The 18,525-nt window shown below is 39.2% G+C and overlaps 1 protein-coding gene across 1 annotated transcript in view; it reads right to left on the reverse strand.

The window, feature by feature from the left end:
- The window catches only part of LOC117823141 (inactive phospholipase C-like protein 2), a 70,869-nt gene extending 57,068 nt beyond the window's left edge, over nucleotides 1-13,801 (reverse strand). Inside the window, exons 1-2 of the mRNA XM_034698219.1 lie at nucleotides 13,336-13,801; nucleotides 12,453-12,919 (exon numbers count right to left, since the gene is read on the reverse strand). Coding sequence (XP_034554110.1) covers nucleotides 12,453-12,704 — 252 coding nt within the window. The 5' untranslated portion in view covers nucleotides 12,705-12,919; nucleotides 13,336-13,801. The remainder of the gene's footprint in view (nucleotides 1-12,452; nucleotides 12,920-13,335) is intronic.
- Nucleotides 13,802-18,525: the final 4,724 nt, after the last annotated feature.

The following is an 18,525-nucleotide window of genomic DNA, read 5'->3' on the forward strand; positions in this document are numbered from 1 at the left end:
TGCACTGCTCAGACATCCAGGAAATCCCTCTCAGGGGACAGAAGAGATGAGTTTGAGTTAAACATAAAATCTGTGGCGTGCAGATATGGCCTGAATCATAGCAGAGGAGTCCGCTGAAGAAGCAGTTACTTAAGTGACAGAATTAATGAATTAAGGCAACGCTGAACGCTATCACTCAGAGGACTTTACTCAAACATAGATGCTCTATGTGAATGAGTTAACGTTAGGTCTCCTGCTCAAGGCCTTTTTCACAGTTCAGGAGAGATTCAGTTTCACACTGAACTCCCCTGATTCATTTACCTTGCTCCAGTCCTCCAGGAAGTCGTACAAAGTAGGACAGGCAATTTACTGCATTTACCCATTTAAAGAGAGGTGCTCGCATGGACCAATGTGCTGTAGTCTTTACTACAGTTATTAGCGTCAGCGTTTTGGAGCTATTTCAAATCATAGTGAAAGCTGCATCATTAATATTACAAAGTACTAGATATACAGTAGGCATATTGAAAGCATTATTTTATGTATTTCATCTAGGGCTGGGCGATAATTCGATAACGCTACTTATCATGATGTAATTTTTCTCAATGTAATTGTAACTGTAACACCCCCACAACCACAGGAAAGGGGACGCTAATGAGCCTTAAACGGTACCCACCCAACATTAGACAGAAGAAGACTGCATTAAACAGGCAATCATGTCGCAGGGTGAGAGGCAGGCGGGGCTTAAAGACGTTCGGAGCTGAATGTAAACACAGCTGAAAGTAGCGACAGCGACACTGAAGAAAACTCAAAACCTACCATCTCAAAGCAGAGTCGTTAGTCAGATACTAAGTTGACTCTGCGTTAACTATTAACTTTTTAATACACTTAATTAAGTCAACTTTCAGGATGTAGGTAAAGGAAGAGCACAGAGACAACTTCTGCTGTGCATTTCTAACACATTTAATTTAACCGTAGGACAACTGAACACTGAATTAACGTGATGCATTCACTGTACTGTGGGAAACAACATCACTCTGCCTGTAACCCTTAAGGCTGATTTATTCTTCTGCGTCTCCCCTACGCAGCAGGGGCTGACGCGGACATGAGCCCCACATACTTGTGCGTCGGTGTGTCCGTGTCGCGCAGCAATTCTCCGCCGAAACGCCTGAGGGCAGTGCGGTCTCTCTGATAGCCGGCCGCCTGCTTCCGGTCCCGCTACGATCTCTGTTTCCTTTTCCACAGAGTTTCAGAGCGTGTTATGTTAATCTACAGCTGATACATGTTGCTGTTTATCATACAGACATGATTACATGAAGAATAGAGAGGAGGAGATGAAATACACGGACGATGTGCGGCCGATGTCCGGGATCCCGGAAGTGTTGTAAATGCGGGAAAGACAAAGCCGCCGAGCGGACCAATCACAGGGCTTGCGGTCCGCGTCGGCTCTACGGGGAGTTACATTTTGGAGGAGGTGCACGTCAGCTACGTGCGTAGGCCACGGCGTAGGTTCGGGAGCTACGTGGACCCCTGGCATAGGGTACGCCGTTGATTCAACGCAGAAGTATAAATCAGCCTTTAGTCATCTTAAAGGGGAGTGCACAACTGAAAACAATACTCTTTTAACTGATACAGATTATAAAATTTGGTATATCTTTGTTGTAAATTTAAATCAAGTTATGCAAATGAGCTCAACCTGAGAAAAATAAGAATCTACGAACTAAAACTTCACAAAAATCTCATTTTACACAAAAGACCTGCTTCCTGTTAGCACCGTCAGAAATTTTGGATTCAAGAAGCTTCTCAGTTTCTTCAACTTTCATTCAGGAGAAAAAAATCTGTCTATAAATTGAAATGAAATAGTGATTTGATATTTATCATGATAATTATCTATATCAACTGATATGAAATATTTTATTTCAATATCGCCCAGCTCTACTTTCATCCTTCCACATTTGCTCAAGATGAAGCACTCTAAAGACTTGCATATATGTGTACCATTTACAGTGTTTGAAGTACATTGATAACATAGTGCTGCCTCAACTGCCAAAAATGAAACTTAACTTAAATAATCTTTATCAAATGGAAATTTAGTAATCACATAAATGACATGAGAGACTTCTTTCCACACAAAGAAAGGGTTAAAATAGGAACAGCAGGCATGTGCCGCAGAGAGGTTGATGATATTTCTAAGACTTCACTGCAAAACTGCCAACACACACCTACAGAGGTACAGAGGGATGATGATGAATTTCAACCTGTCTCCTCTCATCATCCCTGGTACTGGAGTTCCCCTCTGCAACCCACTGAATATGTCACCCAAGTATGAGTCTTATGAGTCATACTTGGTAAGAAGACTGTGCTCTGTGATCTTTGTTTTTCCTGCTGCTTGTGTAGCTCAAATTAGACTTAAGAAATAATGCTCTCTTTTTTTTCTGAACAAGTGACATGCACTGATCTGTGAAACTCAGAACACATTTCCACTGAGCCTGACTAACTGGGACGATAGAAACACACAGTCCTGCTGCTCCACCATAACTAATACCATATTGTTTTCTCCTCCAACCAAAACTGTGAAATAAGTATTTTTAACAAAGCATGGAGAGATTGTCTCTGTTGCAAAGGATCTGAGGTGAGATGTAGGGTGGGAAAAGAGTGTGGCCACAGGCTCATTATTGCTGCTGCCACTGGCCACCCACATGCAACATGGTTATCATTTACTTGAGTTTAAATGAATTTATAAACACCTCAGCCATTAGTCAAGTCATGCAGGAGTGCCTTTGTAACACACAGTCACTATTTAACCTGAGTATACACAGCTGTTTAACTTTTAAGATTGCATTCAGGTTGTACTCGCCTCTGAATCTCATATCAGATTTATAATGATGTACAACCATAGACTGTATAAATAATGAATTTAGTATCCGTGCCAATTGTCGGCAGGTGCCATATTGGAAATGATGAACTCAACCTAACGTCTGTCAAGCTAGTGTGAGGTAAAGAGGCGGGCTTTGAGCCTCCACGCCAACAGCTATGTGTTCCCGCCTGTCAATCAAGTCAGTCATGTCCTTATTTGGGCAAAACTCATAATCTTAATATCTTCAGAACTGATAGGTTATAAAATAATTCAACCCCCGTACAGTGTGTGCCGATCATAGACTGTATATAAAATGGACGTAATCTCGCTTGGCTTGAAGTGAGGCCGCCACAAAAACTGCTCCCCCTAGTGGCTGGCTGCAGTATAGGTCAAAAACTGTCTACCCGATTCATTTGAATGGGGCTGCGGTCAAACTTTAAAAAATAAATACATGTCGTACGAACGTTTCTCACATCCGTAGTTTCTTTTTCGTTAGTTATCAGAGGTTAAAAAACGTGGTTTTACATCCGGGTTTACTTTGATTGACAGCTGCCGTAGAGAGAAACTCCGTAGGACCTCAGGGACGGTACGCTGTAGGGCGGAGCTTGTTACCCTGGAAACATAAATTCCCTACTGCGCAGACTCTGGCTGCTTTCTGGAACGGGGTATTTTGGCTTCAAAACCGTACACTTGGAAAAGGCGGAGAGACACTGTCCATTACAGTCTGGTGCCGATAGAGAAATAAGCTCTTCAGACCCAAGCCGTTTTTTGAACCAGGCTCTAAACATGTTTATTTCTGCTGTAAATATTGTCTATTTTGAATTGATGTCTATGTGGTTTCCGTAGTTTCTGCAGCCAGCCTCAAGCAGCCGCTCGATGAACTGCAATTTATAACACTTCCGCATGGGCTTCATATTTTGAGAGCGGAGGTTGCCGCTTGTGTACAACTATGAAGAAAATTACATTTTACCTTTAAAGAGACTGTAGGAGACCATTCATTTTGAAGTATTTTCTTCCTGTCTCAATTTCAACAACAAAAAAACAGTCACAAAATACTAGGTCTGGAAATGCTGGCTCCCTAATGGAGGTTATTACTTCAACATTCTTTATCTGTTGAAAGGAAGGTTGGCAAAAAAGCTCACAACCAAGCATCTATTTTGTATTTTACCCTGTTACGGTTGGGGGACAAAAGCAGCTGTTATAGTTTGGTTGTTTTATTTTTCGAGGAGAGGATGTGGTCACAGGTTGTGGTCAAAGATGGTTTCCAAAGTAAGAAAACAGCCATTAATAATGTTCTTAACTCTCTTGCAACATAATACTGTTTCCTGATGTAACCCGTATTCTGGACACGTCCACAAAATCTTTGCCAAAGTAAAAGAACATCTGAGTTTCATTTTGGGTGATTGTGAGGCGGCATATTTGGTGATTTCTTTATAAAAAACAAAAGCCTGAAATACACTGAGCACACAAATAGACAGTGAGAGGGCTTACAGCAGCTTACATGGATATATTGGTACTTGAAAACTAGCCATCTTTGGAAAGATGAGTGGGACGATGAGTGTAGATTATGAGTAGAGTATTTCTTTCAGTTTAGAATTCAGGAAACATCCAATTGAAAGATCTACAAAAGGCTTTATGTGTCAGCTGAGAACTGCAAGCTTTACTGTTTTAAGACAGATTCTTTCCATTTCTAAAAGAAAGCTCTCAACTTGACAGTTTAGACGTGCCATTTGCTTCACTACACAAGCATGCAAACGCATCCATACCACCAAACCTAAACCTTTACAGCAGGTTAATGTGAGACCCTCAGTAGAACAGCTGTTACTTTGAGACTGCGGTCGTGTTGCCCCGACCACATCCTCCCATCACTTCAGGGAAGTAGTCTAACAAGAACTGAGGGTTCTGACTGACAGCGTGAAACTGACTGCCTTGTTTACACTCGTCCAACGCTGCACAACCAGCATATCAGTGCAATATTCGATCTTTCATAGCTGTCAAAAACAAAAATGAATACCTTCCAGAGAATATGGGCATGCAGACAAGGTCACGGCTTGCTGAATACTTGATTTGCTTCAGATAAGAAAATGTAGTTTTGCCTTTACACAACCAGAAAATAAGGGATTATGACATAATATGTTCCCTTTCAGGAGGTTCAACTATAGATTAAAATGATTATGTGCACTGAGATTCCAAATTATTCAACTAGTGTTGATGTATGGCAGATAGAAATCAGTAAAATCTTGTGTATTTAGACTTACATTCTGGTTTGACATTCTATATAGAGCTGGGCGATATTGAAAAAGATGTTAACACGATAAAAAATCCATAGAAGTCGATATTGATAATTATCATGATAAATATCAAATCATTATTTCCTTTAAATTTAAAGGCAGATTTTTGCTTCTGAGTGAAATTTGAAGAAACCAGGCAGTTTGTTAGCTTGTAACTGTATTTAGATTTTTGATAAGCTCTTAAATTAATAATTAAAGCTGAGTTAACACAGTGTCAGACTAACGACTCTTCTTTAAGCTGGTAGGTTTTGAGATTTCTTCAGTGCCACTGTCGCTTGTTTCAGCTGTGTTTACCTCCTGCTCCAAACATCTGTAAGCCCCGCCTACCTCTTTCCCTGCGACATGATTGGCTGTTCTATGCCGTCTTCTTCTTTTGTCTAATTGTGGGAAGCAGGTCGTTTATGTAGGATGAGTTTTTTGGGATGTTTTAGTTTGTAGATTCTTATTTTTCTCAGGTTGAGGTTATTTGCATCATTTGATTTAAATTTACAATCAAATCATTTACAGTGTATCAGTTTAGTAGAGTATTTTTTTGAGTTGTGCTCTCCCCTTTAAGATTACTAAGGGTTGCCGACAGAGTGATGTTGTTTCCCACAGTGCAGTGAATGCATCACGGTTATTCACGATGGACATTAAACATGTTCACAGCAGAAGTTTTCTCCGTGCTCTTCCTATCCACATCCTGAAAGTATATTTAATGAAGTGTGTTAAGTTAATAGTTAAAGCAGAGTTGACTCAGTGTCAGACTGACGACTCTTTCCCTGCGACATGATTGGCTGTTCTATGCCGTCTTCTTCTTTTGTCTAATGGTGGGTGGAGTGAAAGTTGAAGAAACCAGACAGTTTGTTAACTTGTATCTGGATTTAGTTTTCTGATAAGCTTCTTAAATCCATCATTTCTGATGGTGCTAACAGGAAGCAGGTCTTTTGTGTAAGATTAGTTTTTTGGGAAGTTTTAGTTTGTAGATTCTTATTTTTCTCAGGTTGAGGTTATTTGCATTTAACTTAAGATATATTAATTATTTACTGTGTATCAGTAAATAGAGTATTGTTTTGAGTTGTGCTCTCCCCTTTAAGATTACTAAGGGTTGCCGACAGAGTGATGTTGTTTCCCACAGTGCAGTGAATGCATCACGGTTATTCACGATGGACATTAAACATGTTCACAGCAGAAGTTGTCTCTGTGCTCTTCCTTTGCCCACATCCTGAAAGTATATTTAATGAAGTGTGTTAAGTTAATAGTTAAAGCAGAGTTGACTCAGTGTCAGACTGACGACTCTGCTTTAAGCTGGTAGGTTTTGAGTTTTCTTCAGTGCAGCTGTCGCTCGTTTCAGCTGTGTTTACATTCTGCTCCAAACATCTTTAAGCCCCGCCTACCTCTTTCCCTGCGACATGATTGGCTGTTCTATGCCGTCTTCTTCTTTTGTCTAATGGTTGTTGGAGTGAAAGTTAAAGAAACCAGACAGATTGTTAACTTGTATCTGGATTTAGTTTTCTGATAAGTTCCTTAAATCCATCATTTGTGATGGTGCTAACAGGAAGCAGGTTTTTTGTGTAAGATTAGTTTTTTGGGACGTTTTAGTTTGTAGATTCTTATTTTTCTCAGGTTGCATTTACTTTGAGTTAAATTTACAACAAAGATATATCAAATTGTAAACTGTGTATTAGTTTAGTAGAGTATTGTTTTGAGTTGTGCCCTCCCCTTTAAGATTATGGTTTACGGGTAGACTGATGTTGTTTCCCACAGTGCAGTGAATGCATCACGGTTATTCACGACGGTCGCAGTGGACATTAAACATGTTCAAAGCAGAAGTTGTCTCTGTGCTCTTCCTTTGCCCACATCCCTAAAGTATATTTAATGAAGTGTGTTAAGTTAATAGTTAATGCAGAGTCGATTCAGTGTTAGATTTACGACTCTGCTTTGAACTGGTAGGTTTTGAGTAATCTTCAGTGTTGCTTGTTTCAGCTGTGTTTACATTCTGCTCTAAATGTCTTTAAGCCCCGCCTACCTCTCACCCTGCAACATGATTGGCTGTTCAATGCCGTCTTCTATTTCTATCTAATGTTGGGTGGCAACTAACGTTTAATGCTCATTAGCGCCCCTCCCTTTCAAGTGTTTGGGGTGTAATAACAGGTTTATTTATATCGACTCTTTATCGAACATTCGTCATATTTGTGTTGAGAAAAATTAGATCTCTATAATTATATTTATCGAATTATCACCCAGCCCTAATTGTATGAACAGCATTCATTTCTGAGTGTATTGCAGATTTTTTTCTTCTATTTTTAACAACTTCCATTTCCTGCATCAACCCGAACCTTGGTAACAGACCATGTTTTTCCAATACTAATTTGGCATGACATTAACTTTGGCTTCAACTTATCGGAAGTCAACATTTCTGCTGTGACTCACCGGATGTTTATGCAACCATGTGCTCTGTTGCTAAGAAGAAACCACAGAATCATTTCAAACTGACTTGTTGTGCCTATTCCTTATTTCTAATGCCTTGTCATGACGGCTTGTATTGTCCAGTCGGATACGGCACCTCATTGAATTCAGATCATTGAGCATTTCAGAATGATGTCTTGTCTGCATGGTTACCCAGGCACTGGACCACCATGTAGAAACCTCTGGTCCAGCTCGCTAAATTGGACAGTGGCATAAATCTGGACAGGAACATGTAACATAAAGACGCTTTACTCTCATCTTTAAATGTATGTCTTGTCTTGGATCCAAAATGTCTTCAAAATGAGTCCAAAATTGACACTTTGCTTATTTGAATAAGCTTCAACTCCTTTTCCCAGACCTGATAGCTTACAGGATTGGACATCCTGAGTTGGATACTGAAATAAATTGCACTTTAATGGCCTGAGAAGTGAGACAGTTTTCTTGTGTAGTGAGAGATTAGTTGGAACTTTACAAGGCAGAAATGTCAATATTATCCCCATCAATCCTCAAGCAGAGGGCACATCAAAGTTCAGCACCAGCAAGGTGCCAAGAATGTGTTGCCTGTAATACCCACTGGCAAAAATGATGCACAGCTGAACCCACTTCTGCTGCTGTACTGGAGAATGCACCCAGAGCAAAGACATCTCACGTCATGCATCAAATCACAGACCTTATAATGGGTGGATTGTGTGCATGGTAATAAAAGATTAAGCCACCAAATGCACTCAAACACATCAGACACTGCCATTTGAAAAGTGCTACTCAACACATTCCTAACACCAGCTCATGCATTTTAAATCTAGCTGGCCCTAGAGGGAACGAAACTCTGACTACTAATTTACTGACCTCTAAAAACACAAATGTAAACATCATCAAAAAAGGGCTCTGCAGAGGTTGAATAATGTTAATGAGAAGGACAATGCGATAACATAAAGAATAATAAATGCATTGTCCAGTATTGTCTAGTAACTCCCTTTTACCATGTTCTATCTTGTTCCTTCTGGCTGACATCATGACAGATACAGCAGAGAGAGAAAGGCTTGCACTGGAGCTGCTGACACGAGCTACAGACACAGTCTCAGAGGGTTTCAACATACAGTAGACTGAAGCAACGGAAGGAAGTGTCATCATCTTTGATGCTCCTTAAGCAATACTCCCAACATCCCTTTCTAAGGGATGGGAAACCTGAAATGCAAACTCCAATGCCGAATGGTTAAGACTTGTTAAAAGCATTGTTTGTTTTCTCATTAGCTGGCTCAGGCTTTGACCAACTCTTAGTTATGCTGCTATAGGCCTGGACTGCAAGGGCAACTGGCGCACTGACACACTGGGATTCTATCTCACCCCCATCACTCACTTTAACTCTCCCTGTCCCATTGAAAGTTACTAACCATAGACCTTTCTAGAGTCCCTGAGCTCCCTTGTCTCGTAGGTTCCTCTGAGTTGCCTTAGACGGCCTCCTGCTGATACGGGCGGACATCTCTCTCTCTCTCTCTCTCTCTCTCTCTCTCTCTCTCTCTCTCTCTCTCTCTCTCTCTCTCTCTCTCTCTCTCTCTCTCTCTCCTCTATTCCTCTTTCCAACCCCAACTTGGTCGAAGCAGATGGCTGTCTAACATGAGTCTGGTTCTGCTCAAGGTTTCTGCCTGTTAAAGGAAGTTTGTCCTCGCCGCTGTAACTAGCTAAATACTGCGAGGTGCAATGCTCATGGTGGATTAAAATGTGATCAGACTGAGTCGTATCCTCTCTTGGTCTTGGCTCTCTGTTGCAATGTTTGTAAAAGCGTCTTGAGATAGCGTTTGTTGTGATTTGGCGCTATACAATTAAAGATTGATGATTGATAAGTATTCCCCTGAAGTGTGCAGATCACCATCTGTAGCCATTTTTGGCATAAGTTCCTTTTCCAGAGACTTTCTGATAACCGTCTTCTTTTCCAGCACAGAGATAAAGATTGTGATGTTTTACTAAGTTCATAAACTTCTGAGTTGACTCTAACCTCAGCCTGGTCGCCTTTGGCCACAGAAAGTTACTTTATTGTCACCAAATATTACGTTGGTGCATCCATGACGCCCTGTGGCCAAAAAGACTCATAGTATGGTTATAACCAAACCACAACCGTTGTCAACTCATGTTTGCCCAATCATAAACATCCCAACTTCTTTACCCTAGTTGCCTGGTGCAGACCAAGCTGCAACCTCTAGGCCATGAGAATTGAAGCCAGTGCTTTTATTTTGATAGAATAGTTTGACAGAGACGGGGAATGTGGGTTAGGTAAATAGAAAGGGGAACGACATGTTCCAATTAATGCCAGGACCGTGAATCATCCACATGACCACTGAGATAAGGACTTTAGCCTACACCAGGACTACCAACTGAGCTGAATAGGCGCCCAAAATGAAGAGCAAATATTTGACAATTCCCTCTGACAACAGACTACTGTGCAAGCCTGATGATAGGTCTTCCTTTTAGTTTGTTCACATTTTGTTTGCTTTTATGTATTTGAAAGTGCAAGAAGAAGGTACTAGGAAGAGTTACACATCTGCACAGAAACTTCATGTTGCTAAACTCAATGGAAGTCTATTGGAAGACAGTTCAAATCTATTTCCCTCTAGGAGCCCCCCAAATACAGACTAGGTCTTCTATTATACCTGTGAAACTTATATTCTGAATTTTACTCTAATTATAAGAGTACATTTCAATCTTATTTTAACTTTTTAACTATAACATGTATTTAAAATTGGCTGATTTACATTAAATTACACTTCTATATAGTGTATTTTTTTTAATGAGTTAGAGCCACCATCATCAACCTCCATCTCTTTAGTCTTATGTGAATATTCTAAAACTATATGGCTCAAAGTCCGCACAACAATTCACTCTCTTCTCTGACAAGAAATCACTTTCACTATTATTCTACATTATGTGCAGATGTACTGAACAGACTCATCTTCATCTCCTCCTACCCAAATGTAATATAATTTGACTTATTGTCCAGTCTGCTCACAAACAAAGCATTCTCCACTCCACTTTCATGCATGTGCAACCTTGATTTTGTAATTTTTCAAACCTTTTAAATTTTTAGCGTCCACAGTGACTAGAGAGCTTACAACCATGTGTTTCTGTTTGTACCTATTTTGTAGAGTTGTGCATATGGTAACTTTTTGACATGAACTGTTCGGTGCTATAGCCCTCTACTTTTCTGCATCTGTAACACTCCATCCCCCTTTCTAAGAACAATGTAGATCACCTTCTTACAGGCAAACACATACAGCTATATGCTTACTGGCATTCAGGATCAAAGATTCTCTTCTGCACTTAAATTCAGTGCTTCATGTGATTCCATCCCAGGCCTTTCTTATGAAAACCATCATTTTTTAAATGTGAAACCATGTTATGCTTTTGAAGGTTAATACAAAGCTATAAATTATATTAATGCAATAAAAGGGCTTTTTGCATTTAACTTCTAACACCCTAACTAAATGGCTAACAGTACGTACAACAATCCTACCTTTGAGTTTGTAAATAATCTGTGCACATGGGAGGTCAGCAAACAAAATGTTCCCCACTGCTTCACTCTCTTCTCTGACAAGAAATCACTTTCACTATTATTCTACATTATGTGCAGATGTACTGAACAGACTCAACTTCATCTCCTCCTACCCAAATGTAATATAATTTGACTTATTGTCCAGTCTGCTCACAAACAAATCATTCTCCACTCCACTTTCATGCATGTGCAACCTTGATTTTGTAATTTTTCAAACCATTTGAATACATTTCTAGCATCCACAGTGACTTGAGAGCTTACAACCATGGGTTTCTGTTTGTAGAGTTGTGCAAATGGTAACTTTTTAACATGAGCTGTTCTGTGGATGTAGCCCTGTACTGTTCTGCATCTGTGACACTCCATCCCCCTTTCAAAGAACAATGTAGATCACCTTATCACAGGCAAACACATACAGCTATATGCTTACTGCCATACAGGATCAAAGATGATCTTCTTCACTTAAATTCAGTGCTTTATGTGATCCCATCTCAGGCCTTTCTTATGAAAACCATCATTTTTTTTAAATGTGAAACCATCAGGGTTCCCACTCTTTTCCAGATATCATTTTCCAGGACATTTCAAGGACATTTTCAGTGATGATCAAGCTGGTATGACAGTCTAAATTTAGTTCCTAATTCAGTTTCTAAATAGTCTAATATGTTCCTCTCAGTGGAAGTCTACATTGAAGACATGCAGTCTATGGCTATGGATGAAATCATCTCTTACATGCTTAAAATTTATGGCAAATTGATTATAGAATAATGCAACCACAGATGTACAGCACTTCACTTTATTAGTGCAACCAAGCAACAATGATGGGCAACTCTCATCTCAACTTTCTCTTTTCTCAAAAAATATAAAATTAGCTAAGACAAAAACAAAAGAGTCAGCAAAGGACTCAGGAAGCTGCCTTACTGAAATAAATAAATAAATAAATAATAATAATAATAATAATCAGAGGATCAGTGCATAAATTGACCTAAATAGATCTGAAAGACAAAAATGGCCACAAATGTTGAATGGGGATGTGTTTTGTTGGAATAATTTTCCAGGACAATCTGTGATTTTCCAGGACATTTTACTTGCTCTCCCAATTTCCAGGTGTTTTCCAGTACTGGAAAACTGGTCAACTGTTTTCCAGGTTTCCCAGTTTTTCCAGGACATGGGGAACCCTGACCATGTTATGCTTTTGTGAGGTTAATAAAAAGCTGTTATAAATTAGATTAATACACTAAGAGGGCTTTTTGCATTTAACTTCCAACCCTCTATGTGCAAGTGTGGATGTGCAGGCTAGCTCAGGCACAACGAATTGCTCTACAGAGACTTCAGTATTTACCTTGATAATGCTGCTCCTGCGTGGTATTTCAGATTTCCCATCCGATCCTCCAGAAGTGTTGCCGGTTTCCCCCCCGACTTGTCCAGGTGACACCAGGGATCCCGATCCGACCATGTTATTCTCTGATATCCCACAGTCTCCATTCAACACCGACACTTCGCAATGCGTCTTCCCTGCTGCTCCGTCGCTGGGCACGGCCGGATCCCCGAGATTCAATGGAGGCAGGCTGCCGTTCTCCCCAAACTCCGCCATAGGCACTTCAACCACACACACACAGTCACAGTCACACACACACTCACACAAGCTGGCAAGCTGCTGGGGTAGCAAAGCCTTTATGTTTCAGCTTTACTCCAATTTCCTGCCTGGCCTATCGCCTTGTTGTAACACGCAATTCTGCCATATCATCTCTCGGTGCACATATCTGTCAGGTTCCTACAGACACAGGGGCTCGCTCCGTGCATTGTGCTCTGTGAAGAGAAACCACATCGATTTAGCATAAATGTGTATTAAGACATTAATAACTGCATGTGCTTTAATAGTAGCATGTAATAAAGGTTGCACAGGCATACAAAGAAGGCATGAATCTGAGGCGTGGAGTGCTTCACGTTGCAGCGGATGTTAACTTAGAATCAGTTAAGGCTAATGCAGCATGAGAAAAACGCTTCCCTGTATATCTACAAGCTGTGTTGCATTATCACTAACTTTAACATTTGAGTGCATTAATTGTGTAAACCCCTGAGATTATTCTGCATGTTACAGTAGTGACACCCAGCCTGTCGAGCACGTTAAGTTAAATAACAAAAAAAGCATGTTGAGTTCTCTGATCAATCTCTGGAAAATCATGGTAACCTTAAAAAAATACACTGTAGCTTCAAGTACTTGCCTTTAAAGCTGCTGCCTTGTCTCTCCATGAGAAGTTGTGGCTGCAGCTGAGCAGTCAGTCTATCCTCTCCTGGTGTCTGCTGCTGCTGCTGCTGAGCCGTGCACACAGCTAGGGTAGGTGGTTAGCTAACGTTAGCCTCCACTCACTCGTAAGCTAGCTGACTGACTGGAGTTGGTTTCCTCAGCCCACTCAAACAAAGTCCATTCAGGGGATCTCCTCCTGCTTTTCGCCGGGTGTGCAAACAAAAGAAGTAAAAATCCCTCCGCCTTCAAAATAAGTCGACAGTAAAAGTGTTTCTTCCGTTTGAGTTTTTTAAGTCTTAAACTGAGATTTGCCGTTAGGTGTGACGCTCAGAAGTGCGTCTTGATTTAACTGCACTCTCTCTGAAGTCGTTTCCATAGAACAAAAGTTGTTTATGTCTCGTGAACGCGCAGCTGGCAGTACAGGCTGGGGTGTCAATCAAACCTGTTTAGGCTTGTTTTCACCAAAATAAAAGGCACAAAATCACCTGTTTATCTGCATCAAAGTTCATTATACAGTTAGTGTACTGTGGTTTAATTGCAAATGGTCCTGTTTTGGTCACTCTGTCTTTTTACAGTCTACTTGTGTTTTCATTCTCAACTCAACTTTATTTATATAGCACCTTTCATACATTAAAACATGTAGCCCAAAGTGCTTCACAGAGTAACAGACAGTCAGAAAACAACAGCAATGGTAAAATTATAAAAGGCATGATTAAAAAGAAATACTTAAAAAATAAAAGAGAATGAACACAAATAAGTAAGAGTGGAAAGAAAAGTTAAAAGTAAGGTAGAGTTAACAAGATCAGAAAAACACAATAAATAAATAAGATAAATAAATACATGTTAAAACAATGGTTTAGATAATAATGATTCAAATAATAAAAATAGAAAAAAAAATGTGTATTTTGTTGCAGGAGAGCATGCTGAAAGCTCACAACACAAATGTTACAAAGCAATGAAAAAATGAAGTTATCCATAGAACAAAAGTCGTTTGTGTCTCGTGAACGCGCAGCTGGCAGTACAGGCTGGGGTGTCAATCAAACCTGTTTAGGCTTGTTTTCACCGAAAAGAGTGTTTATAATCATTTTATTTTGCAAAACATCCAAAATCACCTGTATATCTGCACCAAAGTTCATGATACAGTTAGTGTACTGTGGTTTAATTGTTAAAAGGAATTGCAAATTGTCCTGTTTTGGTCACTCTGTATTTTTACAGTCTACTTGTGTTTTCATTCTCAACTCAACTTTATTTATAAAGCACCTTTCATACATCAAAACATGTAGCCCAAAGTGCTTCACAGAGTAAGAGAGATAAGATATACTTTATTTGTCCTCTGTTGGGGGAAATTCTGTTGTTACAGCAGCTTACAACACGGGACAGGGGAATACAACAATGTACTAACATAGTTAAAAAACATAATAACAATAATAATAGCAATGACAATGGTCAAATATAATAAAAGAAAATAAAAGAAAATAAAGTAAAAAGAAAAGAAAATATGGCAACTATTACAGATGTATACACACTATGCACACTTCTATCTGATAAATTGATAAGGTAAGTTATTGCACGCTAAAAATTGCACCATGTTATTTAAAAACAAACATACACAGTATGAAGAACAGTGCGATTCAGATGGATACAGTAGTTATTTGTGAATGTGCCAAGTCACATAGTAACTTCCATGTAGTGGAATGAAAGATGAGAACAGATGATTAACGGGACACAGCAGTGCTGGTGTTAAACAGTCTGATTGCAGATGGGATGAAGGACCTGCGGTTGCGCTCCGTCCTGCAGGGTGGGAGTCTCAGTCTGCTGCTGAAGGAGCTGCTCAGGGACCCCACAGTCAGAAAACAACAGCAATGGTAAAATTATAAAAGGCATGATTAAAAAATAAAAGAGAATCAACACAGTGAAATTAATAAAATAAGTAAGAGTGGAAAGAAAATTTAAAAGTAAGGTAGAGTTAACAAGATCAGATGAACACAAGAAATAAATAAGATAAATAAATTCATGTTAAAACAATGGTTTGGATAATAATGATTCAAATAATAAAAATAGTAAAAAAAAAAGTGTATTTTGTTGCAGTAGAGCATGCTGAAAGCTCACAACATAAATGTTACAAAGCAATGAAAAAATGCATAAAGCACCAAAGTTAGGAAACACAAAACAAGGCAAGGCAAGTTTATTTATAAAGCATCATTCATACAAACAGCAATTCAAAGTGCGTTACAGAGTTAAAACAAAAACCAGAACAGTAACAATCCACAAAAACATACAGCAAACACTTCAAACATTAAAATTTGATATGCAGCCAGTTATGTTTGATCTACTCTCTCTCTCTCTGTATACTTATGTAACTTAACATACAAAGTAAACAGTGTTGGGTCTTATTATTTGTTTAAATTAGGAGGGATTATTCTAAATAATCAGCCCCCTTTCACTGCTCTGAAGTCCATAACTTGCAGAGTCTTACTGTTTCGCCGGACACAGAATCACAACTGATCTTATCTTAACTGAAATTAACCCTTTAATTATTTGATTCATCTCAGAACATCTTCCCAAGGATTAAGTCTCACACATTGAGTCTTTTCTGTGTTGAGTCGCAGCCCGAAGCTGGCTCAGACCTCTTGACACCCCTGCAGGGGACATCATGCAAACACAACAACACAACAGTCGACAAGAAAATACAGAAAAACAATACAAAAGACAAGAAGAAAGTATCTTACATTTACAAAACATAAAAGTCATCAAGTAGAGGCTTTCATTTTAGAATTCTAGAAGTCTAAATACAAACAAACTAACAACATATAGCATAAAGTAGCCTACATGCGCACAAACACACATTTATTTCCTCTCTCTGGCTCCACTTAACATATCTTCTTTAATAATAATAACAACATTTGATAGGACTTATATAGCGCTTTTCTGGGTACTCAAAGATACTCTAAATAAAGTGCTATAAAATATAATAGAAAGTAAATAAAACAAAACAAGACAGATATGAGGAGGGAGTAGAGGTTATGTGTTGTATGCTTTTTTTGAACAGGAAGGTCTTGAGGTGGTTTTTGAATGAGTGAAGTGAGTCAGAGCTGCAGCTGTGTGAAGGGAGAGTTCCAGAAGATGTTTATTCCTGTCTACTATTTTTTACTTTTACCTCTACCAATCTAAAACAGAGTGATGATGGTGGTTTAAAACAGACCAAGGATGCATTAAAACATAATTTTGCTTCTTATTTTATCTAATTGTGCAATGGAATGGTTCCTTCTCTTCTCTGTATTGTTAACCCTGTTCATGCTGGTGTCAGCTATTTGGAGTATCTCTTGAGGACAGCCATAGTCGTCCAAAATGACTCACATGACTTTTTTTTAAAAGTCACATTATGTGTGAGGTCCTCCTTTTTATGAGGACAGTGAACCGTGACAACAAACAGGCCTTAACAATGAAGTAATAGCAGTCAGTAAATAACAGCCTCTTCTGATGTTGCACGCAGTTCCTGAAAATAAAACCACGGTTACCTACGTGACCAAACAAAATCATCACAAAGCTTCAGTTCATGGAGTGAAGAAAGAACTTTGTAACATCAGACATAAAATGTAGAGCACATATACTGTACATGATAGGCTATGTGCTTCATATGGCCTTATACTATAGCTTAACTCCACAGAAAGAAAGAGGAGAGAGAGTAATGAGGCGTGACACTGTTCTACGTGATTAAATGCAGTTTATTCATAGGCCACTAGTTCAGACCACAGCCTTGAACTAAACTGTGAGGTACAGAAGCAGGTCCACTGAGTTGTGTAATAGAGCCATCTGCTGGTCTGCAGAGGTTATTGAGTGATTGGTTCATTTGCTGGGAAGATTTTCCTGGAATCCTTTTAATGATCTCCTCTAAAAATACAGTTAAACTTATACTATGAACCACATTTTATTATCAAGTGGTATAGTTTCAAACTCCATACAACAAGCATTACCTGCTTTTGACCCCTCATTGCCTGTCCCAGATTCCTTGCAGGCTCTCCAGGAGCATGAGAGGCTGATCTTTTCTTATTTAAAACAAGAATCAGAATACTTAGAAGAGCAGTAACATTTTTTGTAATGCTCTTTCTGGTTCCTGCCTTATCATTTTTTTTGCAACCAATCAGTTTAGAGTTAAATCTTTTGTGAGAACTCCAGCCCCTCAGGTTTGAAACACAAATGTAGAAGTCAGGTGACAATTATGAGTACCGATATTACATTTAAGGCTTGACAGGTAAAAGTTTCTTAAGATACCAATACTGCATGGACACCTGTGTCATTCAACATATAACAAAATTGTCATTTTGTTGTTAGTAAATTTAATTCAATCTGAGGCGTACAAAATCACAGTTTTCCAAATGTAAGCGGACGTCAAGTAAATGATGCTGAAGGTTTCTTAAAGTATGTCTTTGAATCTAATGTTTTGGGTGAGGTGAGGTATGGAGGTGTGCACTCAGGGCTCCAGAAAAAAAAGGTCTTGGCTGTGCAGTCACTTATAGATAACATAAAGGCATTGAAACACCCAAAATCAGTTGATAAGCTGTCTGTTGACATTTGATGAGCAACTTCAGCATTATTCAGAAGCGACTGTTACCTGCTGCAGTAGTCGATAAGCGACATACTACAGCACCTGTTGTAGTCATCACCTAACTCTCACTAGATATATTGCTGCCATTTGCATGAGTTTCTTTTATCAGCCACTCAATGGAAGCGCTATAAGCTGTGAGCACATTATAGACTTGTTATTAATTTGCAAAGCTGACATGGTGAGCATGGAGAATTTAACATGAGCTGCGTCCTAATTTGTTTCCAACCAACCTGGGTAAATGTGTCAGCTTTTTGTTCAAATGTTAAAAATTATTACAAATAAAACCTCTTATATATGACCCAAATATCTTTGTATCAGAATCTGGTCAGCTAGCCAGCTAAACCCAGTTGTATTCTAACAGATTTGGGTTTCTGGTGTTTGCTACCATGATGTTTAGTTACAGAATGTTCAAGTAAAAGACTAAAGTTATGTGAGTTACTGAGTTTTTGCTAATGTCAGTGAATGTGTTAAAGTGAGACCAGTGTTATGTTAGAGGCTGTAAGCCTGTCAATCATTCCTGATACCTATGACAGTGATCTGTACAGGATAGCATGCTTGTGA

Source organism: Notolabrus celidotus, chromosome 12 (assembly GCF_009762535.1).
Source record: "Notolabrus celidotus isolate fNotCel1 chromosome 12, fNotCel1.pri, whole genome shotgun sequence".
NCBI lineage: Eukaryota > Metazoa > Chordata > Actinopteri > Labriformes > Labridae > Notolabrus > Notolabrus celidotus.